The sequence below is a fragment of the Thamnophis elegans genome, chromosome 11 (genome assembly GCF_009769535.1).
Source record: "Thamnophis elegans isolate rThaEle1 chromosome 11, rThaEle1.pri, whole genome shotgun sequence".
NCBI classification, from domain to species: Eukaryota; Metazoa; Chordata; class Lepidosauria; order Squamata; family Colubridae; genus Thamnophis; species Thamnophis elegans.
Window position 1 is genome coordinate 6,876,092 of NC_045551.1, and position 27,567 is coordinate 6,903,658.

The 27,567-nt window shown below is 40.8% G+C and overlaps 1 protein-coding gene across 1 annotated transcript; it reads left to right on the top strand.

The window, feature by feature from the left end:
* On the top strand, positions 1–26,832 carry STX6 (syntaxin 6). Its single transcript, XM_032226765.1, has 8 exons — positions 1–221; positions 8,656–8,825; positions 9,922–10,016; positions 13,170–13,232; positions 17,981–18,103; positions 20,964–21,070; positions 23,504–23,598; positions 25,210–26,832. The coding sequence occupies exons 1-8, from the start codon at positions 187–189 to the stop codon at positions 25,284–25,286; spliced, it is 765 nt and encodes a 254-aa protein (XP_032082656.1). The 5' UTR covers positions 1–186; the 3' UTR covers positions 25,287–26,832.
* Positions 26,833–27,567: the final 735 nt, after the last annotated feature.

Sequence of the window (27,567 nt, forward strand, 5' to 3'; positions counted from 1 at the left end):
GACGTTTCTTAAAGGAGACCCTTCTTCATCCCTACACTTATCTATCTACTGCTGGGGGCAGCGCAGAAGGGTTTGCAAGCCTCGGGAAGCGAACCCGCGATCCAGCCTGGAAAGCTCTCCGCACGGCGTGGGTCGGGGGGGGAGCAAGCCGGAGCCAAGCCCGCACGGCGACGGGTGCCAGGCGTCATGTCCATGGAGGACCCCTTCTTTGTGGTGAAAGGGTAGGTGGGCAGCCCAAGAGGAGGAGGAGGAGGAAGAGGAGGAGGAGGAAGGAAAGGAGGCCTTGCAAGAGTGTGGCTGGTATTCCTGGCCTCGTCCTCCGTGGGGGGGTCAGCCCGCCTCTGCCCTGCGTCTTAGTGGAAGAACGATCGGCCTTCTTCTTGGAAACGGTGCCACTTCTGGACCTGAACCCATTGTCTTGATTTCTCGGAGGGTTTTCCTTCTTCCCCCCCCCCCCTCCCTGCTCGCTCTCCAACAGGAAAATCTTCCCTGCTGTGTTTTGTTACATTGTGTTACATTGTGTTACATTGTTGCGGCTAGTTGAAAGGGGTTGGGGAAATGTTGCGAAAAATGGCACAGGCTGGTTGTGAGATTTGCGCTTCCTTTTCCGTATTTTGTTACATTGTTGTTTTTAAATATATTTTTATTTTCAAAACAAACCTGCAAATCCTCCTCCTTTACATACTGTAGAAAGTGTATGAGTTGGTTACAAAAAGGCTTTTGTGCATCTCTTCCGCCGTCATCAAATATAATTCATATTAATTCTAATATCTTAACTCGGATATTTATTATATTGCCATCATCATATCTCCACTTTTATTTGACTATGATTATTTAAACGCCCTTCATCATAAACTATACCAAGATTTAATACATAATACATTTTATTGACATTTATTTGTCTATGATTATTTAAACGTCCTTCATCATAAAATATACCAAGATTTAATACATCATACATTTTATTTCCATTTATTTGACTATGATTATTTAAACGTCCTTCATCATAAAATATACCAAGATTTAATACATAATACATTTTATTGACATTTATTTGTCTATGATTATTTAAACGTCCTTCATCATAAAATATACCAAGATTTAATACATCATACATTTTATTTCCATTTATTTGACTATGATTATTTAAACGTCCTTCATCATGAAATATACCAAGATTTAATACATAACCACATACTGGCCTTTCATTTACTTATTTATAAAATCCTCCATTAACATTAAATCCTCATATCTAAACGTCTATAATATTTAATATCAAATACCCTTCCGTGTTTTTTTTTTTAATTAATTTTTATTTTCAAAACAAACCTGCAAATCCTCCTTCTTTACATACTGTAGAAAGTGTATCAGTTGGTTACAAAAGGCTTTCGTGCATCTCTTCCACCGTCATCAAATCTAATTCATATTAATTCTAATATCTTAACTCGGATATTTATTATATTGCCATCATCATGCCTCCACTTTTATTTGACTAGGATTATTTAAACGTCCTTCATCATAAAATATACCAAGATTTAATACATAATACATTTTATTGACATTTATTTGTCTGATTATTTAAACGTCCTTCATCATAAAATATACCAAGATTTAATACATCATACATTTTATTTCCATTTATTTGACTATGATTATTTAAACGTCCTTCATCATGAAATATACCAAGATTTAATACATAACCACATACTGGCCTTTCATTTACTTATTTATAAAATCCTCCATTAACATTAAATCCTCATATCTAAACGTCTATAATATTTAATATCAAATACCCTTCCGTGTTTTTTTTTAAAATTAATTTTTATTTTCAAAACAAACATACAAATCCTCCTTCTTTACATACTGTAGAAAGTGTATCAGTTGGTTACAAAAGGCTTTCGTGCATCTCTTCCACCGTCATCAAATATAATTCATATTAATTCTAATATCTTAACTCGGATATTTATTATATTGCCATCATCATGCCTCCACTTTTATTTGACTATGATTATTTAAACATCCTTCATCATAAAATATACCAAGATTTAATACATAAACACCTACTGGCCTTTCACTTACTTATTTATAAAATCCTCCATTAACATTAAATCCTCATATCCTATTCTAGCTAAACATCTATAATATTTAATACCAAATACCCTTCCGTGTTTTTTAAAAATATATATTTTTATTTTCAAAACAAACATACAAATCCTCCTTCCTTACATACTATAGAAAGTGTATCAGTTGGTTACAAAAGGGCTTTCGTGCATCTCTTCCACCGTCATCAAATCTAATTCATATTAATTCTAATATCTTAACTCGGATATTTATTATATTGCCATCATCATACCTCCACTTTTATTTGACTATGATTATTTAAACATCCTTCATCATAAAATATACCAAGATTTAATACATAAACACCTACTGGCCTTTCATTTACTTATTTATAAAGTCCTCCATTAACATTAAATCCTCATATCCTATTCTAGCTAAACATCCATGATATTTAATACCAAATACCCTTCCGTGTTTTGTTACATTGTTGCAGCTAGTTGAAAGAGGTGGGGGGGGAATGTTGTGAAAAATGGCACAGGTGGGTTTGTAAGGTGTCGCTTCCTTTTCGGAGGTTCAGCTCCCCTAGCAGAAGCAAAAATCTTGGTCCTGTTCGAAGCTTATCTGACCACACCTTGATAAAAAGTTGCAAGCAGAAACTTGTCTGCAGTGGTGCTGGCTAAAATCCTAAAGGGAGCTGGAGGGGAGATAAGATTGGCTCCATTTTCCTGGCTCTGTCGGTCTGCATTATGAAGCTAGAGGAGGTGTGTACAGATATATCTTAATGCGAGATTTAAGGAAGGAATTGGAATGGTGGAAACTGGGGGGAAGTTCTCTCAGTTCAACTGGGTAATAGTTGATGCAGGGCATATCAAGTTATTTTATTCAGTTTGATATAGCAGGTTATTTTCCTAAAGAAAAGGGGGTTGGATGTGTAGGTATGCAAGAAAGTTTTAGCAAATATCTATTAATTAATTAGGTGATACTTGTGAGACAATATTTCAGAATGCCACACTATAGAATAGCGTGGGGCCAGGATTTCATATGCCTTCCCACTCCCTGTTTTGTACCACTCAGGCTTTTCCTAATAAGGCTGCCAAAAAATCAAAGAATGATTTCCGAACATTTTGATGTGTAATGTATACAAGTATAGTGCATGAATTGATTTAAGAGGATTAAAAATAACCACTGTACCTCCTCCCAAATCTTCCTTAACTCCCAGAAAGAAAACCATGATCCTCCTCCTCTCTATATCATCATTCCACGATGACTCTTGGTCTCATCCTACAACAATTGTTGGCTTTTGTTTGTCATTACTGATCATTGAGCTACAATATTGTCTTTAGGTCAGGATTATGAGCTTTCCATTTGCACAGCAAGATATTTTTATACCCTGATCATTTTCAATAGTATGTAGATAAACAGCTTTAAAGCACAGATATTTAAATATTTTGCCTTAGAATGCTGTTACAGCTGAAGCATTCACACAAGCTACTGTAAGAAAGAAATATAGCTACATTTAGAATGCATCAAATAGAGAGTACAGGAGGGAAGGAAGGAGAGAAGGAAGGAGGGAAGGAAGGAGAGAAGGAGAGAAGAAAGGAGGGAAGGAAGGAGGGAATGTAGGAGAGAAGGAAGGAGGAAAAGAAGGGGGAAAGGAAGGAGAGAAGGAGAGAAGAAAGGAGGGAAGGAAGGAAGGAGGGAAGGGGGAAGGAGGGAGGGAAGGAAGGAGAGCAGGAGAGAAGAAACGGGAGAAGGAAAGAGGGAGGGAGGGAAGAAGAAGTAGGACCGTTGTAAGATAAGATGGATCTATGGGATGGTAAGAAAGCAATCTTCAAGTATATTGTCAACTGTAGGGAAAAAATTGTTATAAATACATATTATTAATAACAGTTATGAGATCATATAATTGTGAATGTATATATGAAATTGATAAAATAAATTAAAAAAAAACAAATAGAGTGTACAATATATGCACACATGTGGATAGGCAGGAAGATTGCATACTGTTCAGTTTTAATCAACCTTTCAAATATTTCTATTTTCTGTTACTATATTAAGCTTTCTTGACCTGATCCTCTCCAGATGTGTCGGATAACAGCCCTCACCATCCCCAGCCAACTCCAGGGTGTTTGTTGGGAATAATAAATGTTATAATCTAACATGTCTGAAAGACATTAGGTTAAGGGAAAGCTAATCCAAAACTTATGTACAAGAATATATTAAGAGAAATAATAATATTTGGTAAGCCTGATTGTCATTGGTCTTCTAAGCACCCCAGTCTGCCCTCTCATGAAATAAAGGGATGTACTTCACCTATAGGATAACCCACTGCACATTCTTTGAAATTAAAATAATGTCATAATATAACATATTTTTTATTGCCTCCTCAAATTTAATTTCGCCAATGGTGGAACCTTTAATGGTGCAGAAAAATACCGTAGTTTGTTGTATGTTGAGCTGTTAATTGTTATAATTGGTTGTGAAATGCTATTATTGTCCCAGGCTGAATGCATTCATCATTCAGCAATCGTTTTGCTACGGAAAGATACTGTATTTTGTTTACTTATTTCACATGCTGAATTCATTACAGTATGTGCACAACAGCCATAGCCTACTGTGTAAGTGGCATTCTCGGAACATTTTGCTAATTTTGAATGAGTCCTTGTGGAACTGAAGGCCCCTGTGTGTTATAAACTGTTTGAAGAAGACTTTTTTCTAATGTGTTACTAAGGTGTGTAGTCAAAGACGTAAAGAAGGAGTGGGGTGGGGGGTGAGAAAAGTCTATTTGGTTGACGGGGCGGGGGGGAGACATCCTTTACTTTTCCTTTCTTTTCCATGCAACCAGGATAATTGATGAGAGTATTTAATGGTTCCAAGTAATGAACCCTCTCTTGAGTCTTGGGTGTTTTCAGAATTTCTCCCATAGGATTGAATTAATGTGATCCAAGTCCTTTCTTGGCATTCCTCTAGATCAATGGTAGTCAACTTGGTCCCTACCGCCCACTAGTGGGCGTTCCAGCTTTCATGGTGGGCGGTAGGGGTTTGCTGTAACCCTGCTTTATAAACTTTATAAAGTAAAGTTACTTCCCTACTTTAGTTAGTTTATAGTTATAGTTGATAGTTTTATTGATTTGTATGCTGCCCACTCCCGAAGGACTCCGGGCGGCTTACAATAAAACAAGGGAGGGGGAATAATACACAAACAACATTAAAATATACAACAATCACAATCTCCGGGAGGCTGGATATATCGCGCGCCCCCCCCCCCCCCCGGCCTGCTGGAGCAGCCAGGACTTAACAGCTTTGCGGAAGGCCGGGAGGGTAGTAAATCATCTTTACTGTGGAACCGGTGAGCGGTTAGAAAATTTTACTACTAACAGAGATATAAAAGTGTACGGTAGGTATAAAAAGGCTGACTATCCCTGCTCTAGATTGTGGCATTATTTCTGAGAAGGGACTTCCATGAGACCCTTCTAACACAGAGGTTCCCAAACTTGGCAACTTTAAGACTTGTGGACTTCAACTCCCAGAATTCTCCAGCCAGCAGAGCTCTGCTGGCTGGAGAATTCTGGGAGTTGAAGTCCACAAGTCTTAAAGTTGCCAAGTTTGGGAACCACTATTCTAACACACTGATGGTGACTGAAAAAGTGCAAGACATATTTAACTTTTTAATGGTGTTCAGTGAACTTGTTAGGGCTGCTTCCCTCAGTAACCAAGAAAGAAACCACTCAAATCCATTTTGCAGAATTAAGAGTACTTTTACTGGCCATGAGTAGATAGCAGCTAAGCAAAGCAAGATCTGAGGCAAAAGCGCGCGTAATCATAGATATCAATATGTGACCCAATCCCCTCCCCTTGGTAACCCCATCCCGTAGTCCAATCCAGGTGTCATGTGGGAGACATCTTCAAAAATCATCATCATGTTATTAACCTCTTTTTTTTAATTTCTTTTTTCTCAATATATTTTAGACTGTGTTTGTTAAAAATCTATACCGTGTACAGGCTCTGGGAAGTCGGGGGGGGGAGGGAGGTGGCGTGTTGGGGGAGAGGGTGGGGGGGAGGGAGGGATATATACTATGTGTTAGATTTCAATGTAATGCGACTTCACATGTATACTGTTTCTCTTTAATTTCTCTGTAAAAATAGGACAGGTTGAGTACATTGACATATAGTGGAAATACACCAAGGGGAGGAGGAGTGGGATAGAAGAAAGATGGGTAGAGAGGGCGGGAGAGAGGATGGGAGGGAGGGTGAGGAGGAAGGGAGGGAGTGTACCGGGAGAGAGGAGTGGTAGAGGGGGAGGGGAAGTAGGGTAGAGGGGAATGATGGAGGGAGGATAGAAAGTTGGAGTGGGGTGGAAGAAAGAGTTGTACGGAGAGTGGAAGAGGTATATTGGGTTTCTATTTTGGGGGGTATTGTTGACAAGAGGAATTGCTGTGATTATTGTTTAATGTTGTATGGCCCCGGCTATGCACAGTATATATGTGAGTGTAGGAAAATGAAAAAAAAAAAAAGGAAAATAAAAACCTTTTCACTAAAAATCATCATCAGGTTGGTATGCCGGACAGTTGGCCTTGGCGGCAACTCCTTTCTCTGCAGCATATGCAGTAGATGGTGAGAACAGCTCCCTTTTTAAAGTCACTCCTGCACTGAACAATTCCCCCAGCCGAATACCATACCCCCCCCCTCCCCGTTTCAATGGCAGCCGAAAGCAAGCAGCAAAACAGAGGCTGACAAAACTCGTATACAAAAATGTTCCAACAAAATCTCATACCATAAAATGACTACTGGGAATTTTCAGCACGTAAACTTTTGCATCTTTCGATAAACCAACCCTTTTAGAAGATCAGTGGAAATGAAACATTAGTTGCAGAACAGGGCTGGGTATTTTTGAAAGATACCTCAGAAGTTTAAGACAGACTCAGCTGAACATTTTTCAGTAAGTGAACACTTAATGCGGTAGATACCGTTAAATGCTGGAACTCAATGAAATGGCAAAATTGAGTGCTTTCCTTAGAAACAATAACCTGACTTAAATTGCTTGTTATTGGGAGACCACTGTTAGATTTCGTACAACATGAAGAGAAAAATCATCTTTGGACTTTGGGGTTTGAGGATTAGATCTGATTTGACAAGATGAGTGTGGTTTTTTAAAAAAAATATATGGTTATTCATATTTATTATCCATTAGATTAAAATTAAGAGGATATGATGTGAAGGCTGATCTTTTATTAGTATTTAAGACAGTTTAAAATAGTGAATGATAAATTCTTCAAATCATTTCCCTCCACCAAAAAGATCATGGGGATAATTTGTACCCCACTAAGCACTATCTTTTGTCTAGTAGAAAGTTAGAAGAGTAAAATATCAGTCATCTCGGATTCTTAGCTATGATTTAGTCTCACCCTTCATACATTGAAATTGAACCTAGAAATGCACAATTATATAGATGAGCTACTGTAACTCCCACGTATGTTATTTTATGCATATGACAAACAGCTATATGCATGCATTTCACTTTCAAACTGAAGGATGAGGGTTTTTTGACTGATACACTAATCCACGGGTCCTCAACCTGCTCCCTACCGCCCACTAGTGGGCATTTCGGGATTCCAGGTGGGCGGTAGGGACTTCGGAGGTTAAAATCTCCTTTTGAGCGAATGGGCACGCGTGAGTGCACACATCAATAAACCAACGTGTGCGTGCACGCAAACAAGCAAACACGTGGGAAGAGGAAGGGGAGGAGTGGAAACTGATAGCAGGGACAGGCAGATAGGTTTTGTTATCTTATAAAATAAAGCGGAGCAGAGCAGTTGCAAAATAGGAGAAAGAAAAGTTATAAGCAGGAGAGAATTGTTGTTGGCTAATAATAATAAGTGGGCTAACTAGCTCAGCCTTACTTTTGTACATTGCCTAAGGAAGGTTTAAAAAAAGGAGATAAAAAGGAAAAGATTAAAAAAAATAACAAAAAAGGGGAAAAATAGAGAAAAGGGGATAAAATAAAGGAAGAGAGTAAGCAGTGTTTAGTCTGGCTCATAAATTAAGTTTTGTTATCTTATAAAATAAAAGAAAGAAATAAGTAAAGGAAGAAGAAGGAGAAAATAAAAAAAGGGAAAAAGAGATCCTTGATATATTGAAATACTATAAGGAAGGTAAAGAAGAAGAGAGCAGGTAAAGGAATTTTGTTTTGATGGTGACACTTAATAAAAATTGGCACCTAACACAGCCTTGTTTTTGGTGTTTGTAATAAAAGGGAAAAGAGGAGGGAAAAAAGCACTGTGTGGAGTGCAGATCAAAACGTAAGAATAAAAGCAGTTGTTAAATTGTGAAACAAATTTAGAAGCCATGTCTGAAAAAAAAAAAAGAAATATGCTCATGTTCCGCACTTGCGCAAAAACTGGTGGGTGGTAAGGACATTTTTCCATCATGAAAGATCCACTAGCGGGCGGTAGGTAGAAAAAGGTTGACTACCACTGCACTAGTCTATAAAGTGAAGTTTTAGTGGAGACATATAGTGCCATAATGGTACTTATAGTTTATATGATGATTCTATGTGAATACTCATGAGGATTTTCCTCCCTCTCTCACTTCCAGGGAAGTTCAGAAGGCAGTAAATACTGCTCAGGGGCTGTTCCAGAGATGGACAGAACTCCTACAAGATCCGTCAACAGCTACAAGAGAAGAAATTGACTGGACCACAAATGAGCTGAGGAACAACTTAAGGAGTATTGAGTGGGACCTTGAAGATTTAGACGAAACAATTAATATCCTTTTTGTTCTTGGGGTGAATAGTTAAATAAATTCACACAGTATTTAGGCAAGCAATCAAATGGTTTTTCCATAAAATTAATAAATATAAACATTACATAAATAATAAATAAAAGTTCTCACCCAATTTATTTTGGAGCAGTTGTTGAACGCAGAAATATATAACTCTTATCCTTTATAAAAGTATAAGACATAATAGTCTATCAATGGACAGCTTTGTACATTTACAGGGTATAAAGTTGTTATATACGTGTTCGCTTTCCTTTTCACAGTCTGTAGTCACAAATGGAACATTATTAGAGGAAGAGATATTTAATAGTTGTTCTGACCCCCCCCCTCGTCCCACACCAACACACAATCCAAGCCAAAGATAAGTTACGGCATTTAATTAACAGACAGACAGGTCCTTGGCAGCAAACCAGCACAGACAAGCTTGCCAAGCTCACAATAATGTTCTCCAACATTAGTTCCTGCGTTGACTTCTGCAAGAGGGCCGTGTGCATAAGCAGTCCTTTTATAGTCTGGAGAGGAGCCTAATGACCACCAGCTAAGTGCAGTTACCTCCTGTAACTGCGCAAGTGTTCCTGAGGCCTATTAGCTCTTTGGTGCCAGGCATCCAGGAACAATTCACTACTGGCTTCCGGCTCACTCTCCCTTGTCTCCTCCCCACTGGTCCAAGGCTCAGGTGCCTCCTGGTGGCCAACCAGCCTCTCTGCACCCTGCTCGGAGTCGGAACCCTGTCCAGGGTCCTCCACATCCTCCAGAGCCGACTCATAGGGCTCCTCACTGTCGGAGTCTGGTACAAGCTCCAACGGCTCCTGCTGGGCTACAACAATAGTGTATGTCTAAGAAGCACTTAGCCCGCAAAAGACAATCAGAATTGATTTCTGTAGCGTCGTTGATCATGGTTTTAGCCCTGGATCTCACAAAACAAGAAACAAGAAAGCAAGTCATAAGAGCATATCAGTTCTAAAAATGCTGATAGGATAGTTTTTCCTTGTGTACTAGCACTATTGATTTTTAAAGGTTTCGTGAAAATATATAAGTAAAAATTGCATTTGAAATGTAATCCCTTAACTGATTATTCTCAACGCATTGTTGAAGCGAATCCTCGGAAGTTCAACCTTGATGCCACGGAACTAGGTGTGAGAAAAGCCTTCATCACAAGCACTCGGCAAGTGGTCCGGGTAAGACCCTTGAGTTTCTTGAGGCAACATGATGATATAGCGCAAAAGAAGTTCTACCTATTTATTAGAGCATAAACAGTTTCTAATTCACCATGAAATTAAGTGGAAAATGAAGATATCTCTCAAAATTGCTGTTCATGAACAAAAATATAATTCTGGCCATGCAGTGCAATGTTTCTGAGGGCAAAAATACCTTACAATATACTGTCCCCACTAGTGTTGACTGACAGCTTCCCTTCCCCCTGGAAACAAGCAATTGATCACAAGCTGGGCTCTTATGGGCTCTCACCATTATTCTCAATGTCCCTAGGCTTTGAGCAAGCAAAGCAAGTAGTAATTAATAGAATGAGGGACATGGAGTTCCAAGAAGAACTAAATAGGTTGCCTCTCCACAGTAGGGACAGAATCAAACAGGCTGTGTGGGAATTGGCAAGATATCTAAATGACCTGATCTCCCCAAAACAAAGAATAGCTTTCTTCAGAGCCAGATTTCACATTCTTCCTTCAGCACTCCTCCAGGGCAGGTATAAGAGAACACCTATAGCAGAACGGGTTTGTATATGTGGCAAAGGAGAAGTGGAAGATAATTCACATGTTCTATTACACTGCGAGCTATACAGAGCTTGTAGGTCTGCACATATTCCCCCCTTATTAGAGAGATTGCCAGGGAGGGCAGACCATTTTTATCTAGGCTTTCTCCTCCAGGACACAAACACGGGCTACCATGTATGCAGTGGCAAAGTTCTGTGCGGCTGCAATGTCCATAAGGAAAAAATTGGCTACAGAAGTATAGTTGTCATCTGGTACCAATTATCTGGACATCCCTCTAACAATCTTTGGACCATTATGTTATTATCCACTTTTAATGTCAATACTTTTTAATTATATTTTAATGTTAGTATTTTTTTAATATAGTGTAAAAACTAATGTGTATTGCTGGTCTTTGACCGTAATAAAGATTTTACTTACTTACTTACTTACCTTACAATATTTATCTCTATTTTAATAAAACAGAGGATTTTGTTTTATTAAAGTAGAAAATTGATTTTTTTTTTAACAATGGCAATCCATCACTTCCCTCAATACTATAAGTCAAAATTCATGAAAATACCAAAAGCAAAATGCCTTTATACCAGATATGGTTATTTTGAAGGACATTTAGGTCTACAGATTGTGGGATTACAGTAGTCCTCAAGATGCCTGCTTTAAGTATTTTTAAAAGTATTTTATTTCTGGGTTCCCATATTTGTGGTGGTTTGCACATTTGTTAGTCATTTCTAACTCTTTAAGTCATCGTGAACATTATTTCTCTAAGATTGTTTTTAATAGCGATTGCTCCTTTGAGTTCTTGTAAACTAAAAGTATCAGTGATAATAACTGGCCAGCTTGCTTTTTGTCAACCCTTTTTTAAAACCTGGCTATGAGGTCTTTAAGAAGCCATGTCGGGATAGAGCAGTGGTGGGTTTCAAATCCACTACTGATCAAGGGCTACCTGTACTAATTGAATGTAGCATTTTATCAGTATGGCTATCATGTTGTAAGATGTTGAACGGTTCTGTTTATATTTCATTGACTTTAGCCACAGCTTTAGCATTAGAAATATTGTTTAGAGTTCATTTAACTTTACTGACAAGAACATCTGGCTCTAGTTCCATGACCAAATCTTTAGACATATCAATTACAAGGTCCCTTTCCTAGAATTTACTGTATATTCGTTTTACCTCTTTTCTATGAATTTTATCTTTAGCTTTTTATTTTTGTGTCTGGCTTTCCTGTGTACACCAAAGCCAAATTCTCCCATTATTTCATACTGTATGTTTCCAACTTAAGCATTTTAATTTCCTATAACTACTATCATGTCTCTTTTTGGTGGGTTCCCCCCCCCCGCCGCCATCAAGATGTTGCTAAACATATAGAACTGTTCAATTTGCATTTCCTTTACATCTGTGGCTGGAACATAAATTTAGAATTATAATATTGATTAGCTTGCTTTGGATTAAAATTGAGATTATTCTGTCATTTGGGAAGTTGTATTTGGGTGCTACGTTTCAGGTCCTTTTGCTAATAGTGATAGCTAATTGGCTACTCCTTCTGTTGTGTGATATATATTTTTTTTGTTCATCAAGGATTCGACACCGACGTGCAATGCATTCCAAGTTGCAAACTCCTACATTGTCAGTATTCAATCCTAACTTTACTCTGACCGTATCAAGTTTAGTTTGACTTGTTGAAACAATTTCCTAGCTGAAGGGTCCATTTTCCAATATCATGTTGACACTGTTCAGTTTGTGAATATCCATTTTTGTTTTCTTGGCAAAATAGTGGGATCGCATCACCATTTTCTTTTTCAGTGGATTATATTTAGTCTGACTCCTGAAATAAATAATTGTTCTGACCCCCCCTCCTCCGTCCAGGAACGAAAGCTGAAACCAACGTAAATGAGAAGGTTTCTTTTAATCAGTCCAGACTCTCATTGGCTGCAAGCCACATAAACAAAGAGATAAGCACTCTGGCAGCAAGTCCTACAAAACTTGGCAGCAATGCAAACAAACTCTGGCAGCAATCCAGCCTGCCAAGTTTGTTTCTTGTTAGTCCTTAACGTTGACTTCTGCAGAAAGGCATGGCACAAGCAGCCTTTTTTATAATCAGGAGAGGATCTTAATGAGCATCAGCTGAGCGTAATCACCTCTTGTAATTACGCTGTTGTTCTTGACGCCGAGTAGCCCTTCAACGGCGTGCATCCCGGAACAACTCACAGGTGTTTTCTGGATCACTCACTCTTGTCTCCTCCCCACTGATCCAAGGCTCAGACGCCACCTGGTGGCCAACCAGTCTCTCCTCGCCCTGCTCGGAGTCGGAACCCTGTCCAGGGTCCTCCACCTCCTCCAGGGCCGACTCATAAGGCCCCTCGTTGTCGGAGTCTGGCGGCAGCTCCAACGGCTCCTGCCGGGCCACAACAAATAATGCAAATGAATATCAGCTTTGCGGCCCTTACAAGGTTTCCTGTTTCTGAAACATTCCCAAAGAAAACAAAGCAAGAAATTTGACAATGGAGTTGGGTTATATTTGTCACATAAATTGTTTTATGGTAAATGAACTACTGTATCAGTCAATTATGCTAACTTATATTGTTTTTTTTTTAAAAAAAAATAGGATATGAAGGATCAAATGTCAAATACTTCTGTTCAAGCACTGGCTGAAAAGAAAAACAGGCAGGTCAGTATTGATAATGGATTATCTTGGATCTTGGATGCCAACTTTGTTAGTTGTGACTGGAGTGTTTGTATTAGGTGTTTAGTTCTAAACAGTGGTGGGTTTCAAAAAAAATTTTGAACCTACTCTGTGGGAGTGGCTTGCTGGTCATGTGACCTGGTGGGAGTGGCTTGTCGGCCATGTGTTCTCTCTCTCTCTCTCTCCTTCCTTTTGTCTCTCTGTCCCTTTTTCCTTTTTTTTCTTTCATCTCTCTCTCACTTTTTCTTTCTTTTTTCTTTTTTTCTTTCTTTATTTCTTCCTTTCTTTCTCTTTCTCTCTCTCTGTGAGTCTGTCTGTCTGTCTGTCTGTCTGTGTCAGTGGTGGGTTTCAAAAATTTTTGGAACCTCTTCTGTAGGTGTGGCCTGCTTTCTTGTGGAACGTCTTCTAACCAATTCGGTAGATTTGACGAACCGGTTCTACTGAACTGGTGCGAACTGGTAGGAATCCACCTCTGGTTCTAACATTAGCCACTCCCCTGAAAGGGAAGTTCCCTTACTTAGTTCAGGAAGCACACTGACTTTGTTCATGCTTTCCCCCTAAATTAATGGAAAAGGATGGAATTATTGTTATGCTCACAATGATAATCCACCAGGAAGTGAATGCTGGGTTGCTGAAGACAGAAAAACCATGAATTTCCAAATATAGACACAGCTTTGGTGCAAAATGAGTTTGTGTGAGGCAGCATCATCTTTGTCTTGCTTTGGGAAAGAGATGCCAGGCAGTTACTTGAGCCTCTCCTGGACATGTTAAGAGCTGAAGACTGATTGGATTTCAGACAGGGATGTGCAGTCAGGGGAGGCAGAGCCTCACCACTGTCATCATGAAAAGAAAAAAAATGTAAAAGGAAAAAGGCAAGAGCTGCTGAGGTCAGGCTGAGCTAGTTGCTGCCAGAGTCACCGTGGATGACTCTACTTAACTGTTTAAAAAAGCCTCTTAAAAAGCGCCCTCTACAGGAGGAGGCAGGAGAACGACGTGCCTCATCTAGTCTGGTGTTTTATGATCACTCGAGCAGAGTTAAGCAAGGGTTCAAAGCCTAAAAATTCCTGACGTAGGTGAGGCACGTCGTTCTGCGCGTGAAGGAATGAAGGAAACTTTTTCACACAGGAGAAAAACAAATGCTGTCGCTTTAAATCGGGACTGAGCATGCCTGGCTGTGGAATTCTGGGAGTTGAAGTCCACAAGTCTAAAAAAAATTTTGAAACCCACCACTGTGCCAGTGCCTCACCAGCCATAAACCTCACCGCACTTCACTGATTTCAGATGAACAGCCAACAATTTGTGCACCCTTTAAAGATATGTAAACAGAATGTTATTTCTTAAGTATTGCCTGTACATGTTAAACTGTGCAGATGTAAGCTTTTCTGAAAGCAAATCGCTAAATCTTGCAAGTTCACATTGTTCTGAGTCTGACATAGCTGTGAAACAGCAAAAGTTCAGATCTAAAAGTAGATTAAAATGAGCAGAGGTTTCTTCTTGGTTATTTGTCATCACTATAGTTCAGTCTCTCTTTAATTACTTAATTTCAAACTAATACATTTTTTTCCTGTTGCCATTGTTCCTTTTATATAGGAATAAGGAAAATGTTTCTTAATAACCTGCTTGAAAACTCAGCTGCTGCAGCAGCATTAACAATAGAAAATTGCTGAGTCTTAAAAATCTGATTTTGGAAATGTGATGAGATCAGTCTGAGTCATGAGATTTGTATGTTGTATTTGTTTGTCCATTTGCTTGACAGTTGTTGCATGCCATCACAATCAAGTATACATTGTGGAGGTTTCTGAATCAAAAACATACAATTGAAATAACTAACAAACAGTTTAAAATAAGAGGGGGTGGCTTGTTTGTTTACAGTATTAATTGTCCATCCCACTTAGTAGAGACTGAATGGAATACAACAGTCAGACCAAAAACACCCACAAAATTGAGAATGATTAAAAAGTGTCAGTAAACCAGCAAATAGCACTCCCCACTGATACCTGATGCTGATAGTCATAAGCCAGGGGTGGCAAACCTATGGCATGTGTGCAGAGGTGGGTTCCTACCAGTTCGCACCTATTCGGTAGAACCGGTTCGTCAAATCTACTGAACCGGTTAGAAGAGGTTCCACCAGTGGACCCGGAAAGCAGGCCACACCTACAGAAGAGGTTCCAAAATTTTTTGAAACCCACCACTGGTCCTTGGATAGGATTATTCTACACTATCATGCTCCTATTTATAAAACTCAGTGCCTCTGTGAAAGGTAAGGATGACTACTGCGTTTGTGGCGCAATCAGAACATTGCGTGTGTTGAAGTTGTTTTAACGCAAACCAAAGATGCCTTTTAAAAAACAAGTTTACATCCTATTCTTATGCATGCCAGTGCTGTGTGTGAAGTAATTTAAGGTGGTTCTGACAAGTGTCGTCGGCATCTTCATATCCAGTCACAAGGGCGGCAAGCCACTCCCATCCGGTCACATGGGCGGCAAGCCACTCCCACAAAGGATGCCACACCCACAGAGTAGGTTCGAACAATTTTTGAAACCCACCACTGCATGTGTGCCAGAGGTAGCACACAGAGCCCCTTTGTGGGCACACAAGCTGTGGCACCAGCTAAGCTCCATCGTGCATGCCACCTGCCAGCCATCTGGTCTTTGGGTCTACCAAGCATATGTGGGGGGCCATGTGCCCATGTGCAGGGTGCATGCCCGGCTGCAAAGGGGGGTTGCCGGGTGGCTGCTCGTGAATGTGGTCGCTTCATGGCTGTTGTGTTGCGCTGCTGCGACAGCGCAACACAGCCATTCGCCCATGAGGCTGTGCCCGCCTCTTTGGGAGCCCGCTCGCAAGAGAGCAGCCCCCCGGCAACCCCAAAACAATAAACCCTCCCCCCATAATAAACCCCAAGGCATATTTTGTAGGTAAAAAGAAAATAAGACCCTGTCGTATTTTGGGGGAAACACGGTGCCAGAGAGGCATCTTCTGTTTTATGTTAATCCTTCATGTTATTAAAAGCAGGACTTTGAATTGAACCAAGAAGCCAATTGAAAGCCAGTGCAGTTTCTGTTGTGCAGCTGTAGTAGCAGGGGTGAGTTTCTCGCCCCGTTCCAACTGGTTCGATTGGAACAGGGCTGGCAGCGTCCTCGTGCACGTGCATGGCGCATGCATGCGTACTAGCGTCTGTGCGATGCTCCAGCTGCTCCTGGAGGATCGCGCAGGCGCTGTATGCATCCTGCGCATGCGTGGAAGCGCAGAACTCGTCAAAACCGGGTAAGGAGCATGGGCGGGCGGCTGGGCCCTTCGCCGTTCCCGGAAGTTATTTACTTCCGGGTTCGCCGACCAACTGGTTCGCAGGGACCGCCACGAACGGGTTGAAACCCACCCCTGTGTAGTAGGTATTACTCTACTACTCTACTACTCCACTTGTCAGTATGAAGGCCACCACCTTTTGCACCAGAATCTAGATACTATTAGGTTTAGGTTTATTAGATTTATATGCCACCCTTCTCCCAAGGACTCAGGGTGGCGTACAACATTAAAAGAAACACATAATACAAAAGTTAAAAAAAAATTAAATAGAATATTCCAAAGAAATCCAATTAGAATTGACAATAACATTTTTTTAAAAACAATTTGAATTAAAATTAACAATGATCAATAATTTATTTATTTTGTTTTGTTCAGGCCAGGCCGGCTTGCTGGAAAAACCAACTTTTTAGGGCGCGTCGGAAGAACCGGAGGTTGGGGATTATACGAAGCTCCGGGGGCAGCTCCTTCCAGAGGGAAGGCGCTCCCACAGAGAAGGCTCTCCCCCTGGGGGTCGCTAGCCGACACTGTCTGGCTGACGGCACCCTGAGGAAGCCAACTCTGTGGGATCGCACTGGACGATGGGAGGCTACCGGTAGCAGTAGGTGGTCTCGCAGGTATCCTGGGCCTAAGCCATGGAGCGCTTTGAAGGTCATAATTAGTACCTTGGGAAAAAAAGCATTCCTATTAAAATATGTAGCAGTATAACCTAGAGGTGGTGAGAGCTTGCATTACTGTCACCAAGACATTCAAGATTAGACTTCAACCAGTGCATCAGTCAAAGCAGTGGGTGTGAATTCAGGAGAACCCTCAAATATCCTGTCTGCTGCTTCAAGCGAGTAAAAATAGGACAAGTTGAGTACATTGACATATAGTAGAAATACACCAAGGGGAGGAGGAGTGGGATAGAAGAAAGAGGGGTAGAGAGGGCGGGAGAGAGGATGGGAGGGAGGGTGAGAAGGAAGGGAGGGAGTGGATCGGGAGAGAGGAGTGGTAGAGGGGGAGGGGAAGTAGGGTAGAGGGGGATGATGGAGGGAAGATAGAAAGTTGGAGGGGGGCGGAAGAAAGAGGTGTATGGAGAGTGGAAGAGGTATATTGGGTTTCTATTTTGGGGGGTATTGTTGACAAGAGGAATTGCTGTGATTATTGTTTAATGTTGTATGGCCCCGGCTATGCACAATATATATGTGAGTGTATGAAAATGGAAAAATGGAAAATAAAAACATTTTAATAACAAGATTAGACTTCAACCAGTGCATCAGTCAAAGCAGTGGGTGTGAATTCAGGAGAACCCTCAAATATCCTGTCTGCGGCTTCAAGCGAGTACCAGCTCATCTCAAAATCAAATCCCGAGATGGCAGAACAGCATCTACCTCTTTGCAAGGATTCAGTTTTAACATCTTGCTATAACTGACCCTGTATTTCCTACGCAGGTGCTTCTGGGAGAAAGTAGAACACCCAGCTGGAGCTCCAGGCCGGATAAATACACCCGCTTGGATCGAGAACTGCAGTCTGCAAATTCACACTTCATTGAAGACCAGCAAGCACAGCAGCAGGTAGCCTGAATCCGTCTTTCTTTGCAAGGATCCCAACTAGCCACTTATAGAATGAGATTTCCAGATGAGGCTTTCACCCACAAATCTCACAGATTCTATATTTTAAAAAATATATTTTTATTCTTTTTAAACAAAACAACACATCCAAAACTGATCTGACCCCCCCCCTTCTTCGTCCAGGAATGAAAGCCGAAACCAACGTAAATGAGAATGTTTCTTTTAATCAGTCCAGACTCTCATTGGCTGCAAGCCACATAAACAAAGAGATAAGCACTCTGGCAGCAAGTCCTACAAATACTTGGCAGCAATGCCAACAAACTCTGGCAGCAATCCAGCCTGCCAAGTTTGTTTCTGGTTAGTCCTTAACGTTGACTTCTGCAAGAAGGGCGTGGCACAAGCAGTCTCTTTTATAATCAGGAGAGGATCTTAATAAGCATCAGCTGAGCATAATCATCTCCTATAATTACACAGTTCTTGCCGCCGAGTAGCCCTTCGACGGCGTGCATCCGGGAACAACTCACAGGTGTTTTCTGGAACACTCCCTCTTGTCTCCTCCCCACTGATCCAAGGCTCCGGCGCCACCTGGTGGCCAACCAGTCTCTCCTCGCCCTGCTCGGAGTCGGCACCCTGTCCAGGGTCCTCCACCTCCTCCAGGGCCGACTCATAAGACCCCTCGCTGTTGGAGTCTGGTGGCAGCTCCAACAGCTCCTCCTGGGCCACAACACAAAACAAAGCAGGAAAAAAGAACAACTTTCCTCCATTTCATCAAGTATGTCGTTTGGTTACAAGTTTTTGTGCATCAATTCTTAAGCTTAGGATTAACATCACTGGTTTTGCATTAAACATAACTGAATATTTCGTTGTCATTGAGCATTATGTGTTCAAAATTACCATTAATATTATTTCATTTGTATCAATCCTTATTTCCTTGAATTCATAATTATCTATCAAATAACAATGAGTCTTTCAAGTATTATAATATCACCTATCTCTAGGGAGAAAAAGCGGAGATTAGAACAAATAATTCCCATTAATTTATAATATACGTTCATATTTTCCATTGACCATAATGTCACCAATCATCCAGAGTTCCAAGAATTGTTTTCCATTATTAATCACTAATCCATATAGTAACTATTTCAAATCATATGTATATCTCACAGATTCTTAATACAATAGGTGAGATTCATATGCAACCTCAGGATACATTCACATTTACTGCTATAGAGACTAACCTGATTTTGCATTTAATAATCGCAGCAAGACTGTTGGTGGTGCAATACTGGAAGAAGGAAGATTTGCCTACTATTCAAGAATGGATATTAAAAGTAACAAACCTAGCAGAGATGGCTAAAATATCAGCATATCTCAAGGATCACTCAAATGAGAGATATAAACTGGAGTGGAGAAGATGGATTGACTATACTCAAAATAAATATGGGACTAAGAAATTCCAGATAGTTTATGGCTGAAGAAAAAAGGAATGATATAATCTTTTTAGAGCTAGCCTAACAAAAGAGGAGTTAAAGCTCAAATGAAAGATGATACTAACTTTCTTTAAGTTTATTTTAGAACATCTTTGTTAAAGATTTATATCCTGTATTTGTTCTGGGAAGTCGGGGGGAGGGGAGGTTGGGGGGGTTCGGGTGGGGAGGGCAGGGGGGGAGGTAAACATTTGCAAAAAAAAATTTCTAAAAATTTTCAATTAAGAAAAAAGGATACATTCACATTTGTATTTCACATTGGGGGAGTCAGGAGGTGACAGTGGGTATCATGTCCCCAAGATGTTAAGAGCATTTCTTTCTCAAAGAGTGTCTGGGAACGGCCAAATGTATATTCATCCCACATAGCAATAGCAATAGCAGTTAGACTTATATACCGCTTCATAGGGCTTTCAGCCCTCTCTAAGCGGTTTACAGAGTCAGCATATTGCCCCCAAAAACAATCCGGCTCCTCATTTTACCCACCTCGGAAGGATGGAAGGCTGAGTCAACCTTGAGCCGGTGAGATTAGAACCGCTGAACTGCAGATAACAGTCAGCTGAAGTGGCCTGCAGTACTGCACCCTAACCACTGCGCCACCTCGGCTCATATACAACACATATATTTGGTACCGATAGCAAGCGTGAATGAATTTTTTCTACTTTGTACGAAGACACAGAAATCAGGATGCTCCTCTCCCGCACATAGATACACATTCTCAGGGTTAAAGATACCCATGAACCAGGCTTTGAGTCAAGGAAGCCCCTACTCTGGATGTTGGCATGTCATTCTCCAGTTAATTAATAACTCACACCCATTTAAATTAAAAAGTATTATTGAAAAGTATTATTAGCTAGACAAATCATGGTTGCAGGAATTCAGTTTTGCCTATTAAGAGCCGAGGTGGCGCAGCGGTTAGGGTGCAGTACTGAAGGCCACTTCAGCTGACTGTTACCTGCAGTTCGGCGGTTCTAATCTCACCGGCTGAAGGTTGACTCAGCCTTCCATCCTTCCGAGGTGGGTGAAATGAGGACCCAGACTGTGGGGGCAATATGCTGACTCTGTAATCCGCTTAGAGAGGGCTGAAAGCCCTATGAAGCGGTATATAAGTCTAACTGCTATTGCTATTTTCAGATCTGGGCAGGAATGTAAGGAGGGGTTTTTTTCCTTTAAGAGGTGGGGTTTAAGTATAACTTTTGTTTCCCCTCTTCAGTCATTTTAATGGCAAGATGAACTTTTTCTTCAAGGCAGTATCTGGATGCTCAAGAATCCAGAGCACTTTGCAGTCTGTAGCCAGTGATCTTTTCAATGCATAATTTGAACTGCGTAACACTTTCATCTCTTCCTGTCTCCCCATCCAACTCTATTCTATGTTCCAGTTAATCATTGATCAGCAGGATGAACAGTTGGAGCTGGTCTCTGGCAGTATTGGAGTACTAAAGAATATGTCCCAACGCATTGGAGGGGAATTGGATGAACAAGCTGTGTGAGTATTAAGCAAATTGAATCCTTGTGTGCATAATATAAATTTATTATTAGCAGCCTTCTTGGCAGCTAAATCCCACCACTGTATTAACTTCTTCATGAACAATCATACCTAGGATGTGTGAGAGTCAGAAAGAAAGTTATTGAGTATGTGCACGATAGTATCTTTGGTGCAATTTACCAATATTGTTCTCTCACCCAGCAGCAAAAATAATTGGCCTAACTTAGTTTGGCTTGGTTCAGTAAATGGTAAGCCTTGGATCAGTGGGGAGGAGACAAGAGGGAGTGTTCCAGAAAACACCTGTGAGTTGTTCCGGGATGCACGCCATCGAAGGGCTACTCGGCGGCAAGAACAACGGCATAATTATAGGAGATGATTACGCTCAGCTGATGCTTATTAAGATCCTCTCCTGATTATAAAAGAGACTGCTTGTGCCACGCCCTTCTTGCAGAAGGCAACGTTAAGGACTAACGAGAAACACAGTAAATTGCCTCAGGAATGGTTAGCTTCCTTATGTAGAACTGAATGCTACAAATTATTTGGCATTTCCTGGAAATGCTAAGTATTTAATCTCATTTACTCTGTGGGTTTATGAAATGAAATCAGCAAGATGCATCCTCGTCTGTACAAACCAAAACATTAAAAGCAAAGTCGTTTTGGCTTAACCTTCAGCGTTAAAACATAGTTTGGAATGAACAAATGGGACTCAAAGAAAGGATTCATTCAGTGTGGTAGACACTGATAGAAAAGTAGCAATTCAGACAAAGGGGGAAATTTACTAATAGAATCTTCAATTTAGAATGATAAATTGTTTTATTTCTAGAGATACTGTTTCTCACAAATACACTCAAGCAATCAGCTTGTTTGTTTCTTAAAGGGTTTCATTGGTTCATTGTTGTGATTCTTCCAGTGCTGTCCAGCTAACTTTAAGCTTAAAAAACAAGATTGCTGTTTTTCTATTTCATCTGAAAAAATAATGTTTGAAAACAAACATGTATGCTTCTCCTCATTTTTTTTTTAATACCAGTTATTTTCCAAATTAGATATTAAGTATACAAAGAATTTTTAGAACATTAAAATAATTATGGGATGGGAAGATGCCATTATGAACTAAGAAATTATTTTCCAATTGAAATTATCCCTACCCCGTTGCTCTTTTATTCACCACGAAGACAAAATATTTTTGAACACACCTTACCCCACCAGTAATGAACAGAAATCCTTATGGTAAGGCTGAAATCCTTACCATTACTAATACTGTTAGGAGACAATGATGAATGTCTTACATAACTTCCAGTTGGGCCTTTTTGTAATAATAGATTAGGAAGGCTGTGATATAAGAAAATTTATATATAAGTGAAAGATCATACGAAGTTTGTGTGAGAGAGATAAAATGAATAAACGAAGAAGGGAAAATTGTGGGGAAAGTAATGACTGAAAGAGGGGAAAAAGATGATAGCTACAATCAAGTCTCATGAAGGAACTAGACTCCAAGACTCTTCCAAATTATATCTACTTCTCTATTAGGTAAAACTTTTTGTAACAAACTCTTGCCTAACTTTTCTTATGTGAAATTTCAACGCATAGGCCTTTGCATCATAGGGACCTCAGCCTCCTTAGATTCAGTTCATGTTTATGCCACTATATCAGTAATGAACATGGGAACAGTGCAGTGGTGGGTTTCAAAAAATTTTCGAACCTATTCTGTGGGTGTGGCCTCCTTTGTGGGAGTGGCTTGCTGGCCATGTGACCTGGTGGGAGTGGCTTGCAGGCCATGTGTTTTCTTTCTTTCTCTCTCTCTCTCTCTCTCTCTCTCTCCTTCCTTTTGTCTCTCTGTCCCTTTATCCTTTTTTCTTTCATCTCTCTCTCACTTTTTCTTTTTTTTCTTTTTTCTTTATTTCTTTCTTCCTTTCTTTTTGTGTGTGTGTGTCAGTGGTGGGTTTCAAAAAATTTTCGAACCTACTCTGTGGGTGTGGCCTCCTTTGTGGGAGTGGCTTGCCGGCCATGAGACCGGGTGGGAGTGGCTTGCCAGCCATTGTGTTTTCTTTCTTTCTTTCTTTCTTTCTTTCTTTCTTTCTCTCTCTCTCTCTCTCTCCTTCCTTCCTTTTGTCTCTCTGTCCCTTTTTCCCTTTTTTCTTTCATCTCTCACTTTTTCTTTTTTTTCTTTATTTCTTTCTTCCTTTCTTTCTCTTTCTGTGTGTGTGTGTCAGTGGTGGGTTTCAAAAATTTTTGGAACCTCTTCTGTAGGTGTGGCCTGCTTTCTGGTGGAACCTCTTCTAACCGGTTCGGTAGATTTGACGAACCGGTTCTACCGAACTGGTGCGAACTGGTAGGAGCCCACCTCTGGAACAGTGTTAGGCGATGCTATGAAATGCTAGTGGAGAAATAACAATCGTCCAGAGCATAATCAATGCCCTGTTTTTGTGCTTGCAGTATGTTGGACGACTTCTCTCATGAGATGGACAGTACCCAGTCCCGAATAGACAATGTTATGAAGAAACTTGCAAAAGTATCCCATATGACTAGTGGTAAGTAGCCTGAAATCTAATAAAAATGTAACAAAAATGTCATTTTTTCGAAAGGCAAGACAGTCTTCAGCAGCTGTAGCCTCTACATCAGTAGAGGGTCTCAAACCACTTCGTTCAGACTTGAGAAAACAAAAGTGCAATCTTAAAGTCAGAAGATAGAAAATTAAAATAATAAAAAAAGAGATTAATTTGGCATGTGACACTTTTGCAAAGCATGGAAGACCTGTATAGCAGTTAGCAATAGCAGTTAGACTTATATACCGCTTCATAGGGCTTTCAGCCCTCTCTAAGCGGTTTACAGAGTCAGCATATCGCCCCCACAGTCTGGGTCCTCATTTTACCCACCTCGGAAGGATGGAAGGCTGAGTCAATCCTGAGCCGGTGAGATTTGAACCGCCGAACTGCAGAACTGCAGTCAGCTGAAGTAGCCTGCAGTACTGCACCCTAACCACTGTGCCACCTCGGCTCTTAGGATGTATGTCCTTCACAGCACAGGTTTAGGTGGTCCAAGCCTTGCCTACCGGCTTTAGATTTATTCTTGATAACTATTATAAGTTTTTAGGTTTTGTTAATATTGTTTTTAATGTGTTGGCAGCTGCCCAGTTGAGATGGGTGGCCATATAAAATATGTAAAATAAACAAAGTACAGTTAATAAAAACGCTGGTAAAAAAAAAAGTAATATGCTGCCATTGATTCAGCAAACTGATATATATGAAGGAGTGAGTTGTTTGTGGTGCATACCGTATTGATTGATGTGTCCCAAGAGCCGTGGTGGCGCAGTGGTTAGAATGCAGCACTGCAGGGCTTAACTCGCTGCTCACTCCAAGAGTTCCATTCTGAGCGGCTCAAGGCTGACTCAGCCATCCATCCTTTTGCGTGACCCGACAAATGCGCGCACGACAAAAGTGCACCAACGAAACCGCGGCGATAAAACCGCGACGTCATACACGCACCCACAACAACGCGCCGACAAAAGCGTGCCCACAAAAGCGCGATTTAAGTTAAGGTAAGGGAAGCGTGATTTAAGTTAAGGTAAGGGAAGCGCGATTTAAGTTAAGGTAAGGGAAACGCGATTTAAGTTAAGGTAAGGGTTAGGTTCAGGATTAGGTTTAAGGTTAGGTTCAGGGTTAGGTTCAGGGTTAGGTTACTTATTACTTGTTCGTTGAAGGTGCGCTTTTGTCGGCGCGCTGTTGTCGGCGCGCTTCTGCGCTCATTCATCGGCGCGATTTCAAACTCGCGGTTTTCTCCCCACGGTTTCGTCGGTCGCGCTTTTGTCGAGCGCACATTTGTCAGGGGGCCTCCTTTTGAGGTGGGTAAAATGAGGACCCAGATCGTTGCGTGCAATATGCTGGCTCTGTAAACCGCTTAGGGAGGGATGTAAAGCACTGTGAAGCGGTATATAAGTCCAAGTGCTATTGTTGCTACCTAAGTGAACTGTTCTGCAAAAGATCTCCCTTAACACCATGGTTTTTTGCTTATTGCTGTTTCTCCCCCCCACCCCCACCCCCCTTTCAAACTTAGCACTAGCATTGTTCTCAGTGAAAAGAGCTAGCTTCTCTGGAAAGTAAAAAGCTAATTTCTCTTCCTCTTGATTTTGTTTTTACTGGCAGATCGAAGACAGTGGTGTGCAATTATCATCCTCCTTGTTATCCTTGTGGTGGTGCTTATTCTGTTTTTTGTGCTGTGATAGCTTGGGGCTCAGATTTTTTTTTTATGTGCTCCTCCTGTGCAGACATCTTAGCACTATTCCTGCCCACCAGAGAAAACTCTTATCGAAAACGCTCTAGGAGAGTTTGATACTGTGCTCTGCTGTGGATGGCTATCAGTGACACAACTCTCTGTCCTCGTGGTTCTTCTTCTCATGACCTTCATTATCTTGCTCAAGGAAGAGATGGACCATTCACACACACACACACAAATACTGTTTACACTGGAAATTGTTCCCCTGGGCGAAAACATTGGACTCTTGCCAATGCTCTACTATGAGGCAGGTGGTTTAGACGGGAAGAAACCACTGTGTGATCCTTTCCATCCTATCGCAGATATAAGCCACCAGATGCCTTTTGTCTGCTTATCATAACAGGACTCTTGCCAATGTTAAACAAGCATACGTACAGGTGTGGATTCACACAACAAGCAGATCCTGCAGAAACGATTCCATTGCTGACAAGGTTTCTTTCCCAGGTCTTTTACGCAGCCAAGCCGGCCAAATAATCTTGGATCTTTAAAGGAGGGAAACAGCCAGTAAGAACAGCCACTGAACTTATACTGTGAATATCTGTTTCCCTCCGGAACAGGATTGTGCGCTTGAAAATGTCAAGGGTACGTAGTTTTGTACCCACCGTTGTCAGGCTAACTAATGTTAAAGAGAACAATAGTAAGTTACACACACCAAGCTGCAGGCCTGAATCTAAATAAAGTCGGTCTCAGTACTCCTGAAAGTAGGGGAAATGGCAAATAGATTCATAGCAAGTCTGGGCATTGGACTGGAATTCAGTTTTTGCTTCAGGGAGGCAGACTGGCCCCAGCAGGCTAATACAGGCTGTAAGCAAAATATGTGCATGTTTGTGTTGTACACCAGATAGCTGTATCGACATTACAGACCTGTATTCTCAGTTTTACTGCAATGTAGACAAAGACAAAGCCAGTTGTGGTTGCTAAAATCTTGTGGTTTTGTGGCTTCGGTTATCAGTTTCCTGAAAAGAGAAGCTTATGTTTGAATTCTGCTAATTTAAGAGATGCTTCTACCGGATAGATGTCAAGATTTAAATGCAGGAATGGAAAATGGCAATCTGCCTCTTCCTTGTGTCTTGTGTTTACATCTTGGGGAGAATAGGGATTCCCCTAGATGCCCAAGCACACAAGGAAACGAAATTGCACAACTCCTTTAATGTTTTCAGAACTTAAAAGTGTTGTGGCAAAATGCACTCCAAAAGAATATGGAATCATTCCAGTCCTCTTTATGATAAAATACTTTTGCCATTATTTTACTATTTGATGGAATTAACTGCAGGCTAATAAGCAGATAGGATTGTGGTTGCTCCTGGATCTTATCTCTGGGCGTTTTCCCTCTAAGGCCTGGTAACAGAGGAAGCTCCATTCCCCTATTCTGTATAAGGCGGTTTACTTGAACTCTACAAAATCATCACTTCCTTTCTAAAATGTTATCTGGTATGAAATTTTGGGATGTTCTGTCCAGACATCATGATGACAAAAAAATGGAATATTTTGGATGATGATGTGTATTTCTTTCTTAACTTGGAAGTATGGTAAGCCCTTGATGGTTCCCTAGTACTTATTCTGCTGGGAGTAGAGATTTTGGATTTCCACCAAAGCTCCTTTAAGCATTAATATGTCTCATTTGGACTCCTTTCCCATTAAGAAACCCCATGCTAAAAGTTGTTAAGCCCCAGCACAACGATTGCTATCCAACGCTCAGTTTCATTTGAACCCAGTTCCCTACCATCAATGAGATTCAGATGTTTCATTTCTATTATTACATCTGTAAGATCTTAATTATCTGAAGATTTTTATCTGAGCACATAGAATAGAATTAGAATAGAATAGAATAGAATAGAATAGAATTTTATTATTTGTATGCCGCCCTTCTCCGGGAGGACTCAGGGCGGCGAACAATTCAAGGGGAGAAAAGGGGAACATAAAAAACAAAATACAAATAATAAAAGTAAACAACAGTCGCACAACCATACATGTCGAGAGGGGAGGGGAACTCATCAACCCCAGGCCTGCCGGCAAAGCCAGGTTTTGACGGCTTTTCGGAAGGCCTGGAGAGAGGTGAGGGTCCGGATCCCTGCGGGGAGTTCATTCCAGAGGGCCGGAGCTGCCACAGAGAAGGCCCTCCCCCGGGTAATAGCCAGGTGGCATTGGCTGGTAGATGGCACGCGGAGGAGGCCAACCCTGTGAGATCTAATGGGTCTGCGGGAGGTAATTGGCAGCAGGCGGTCTCT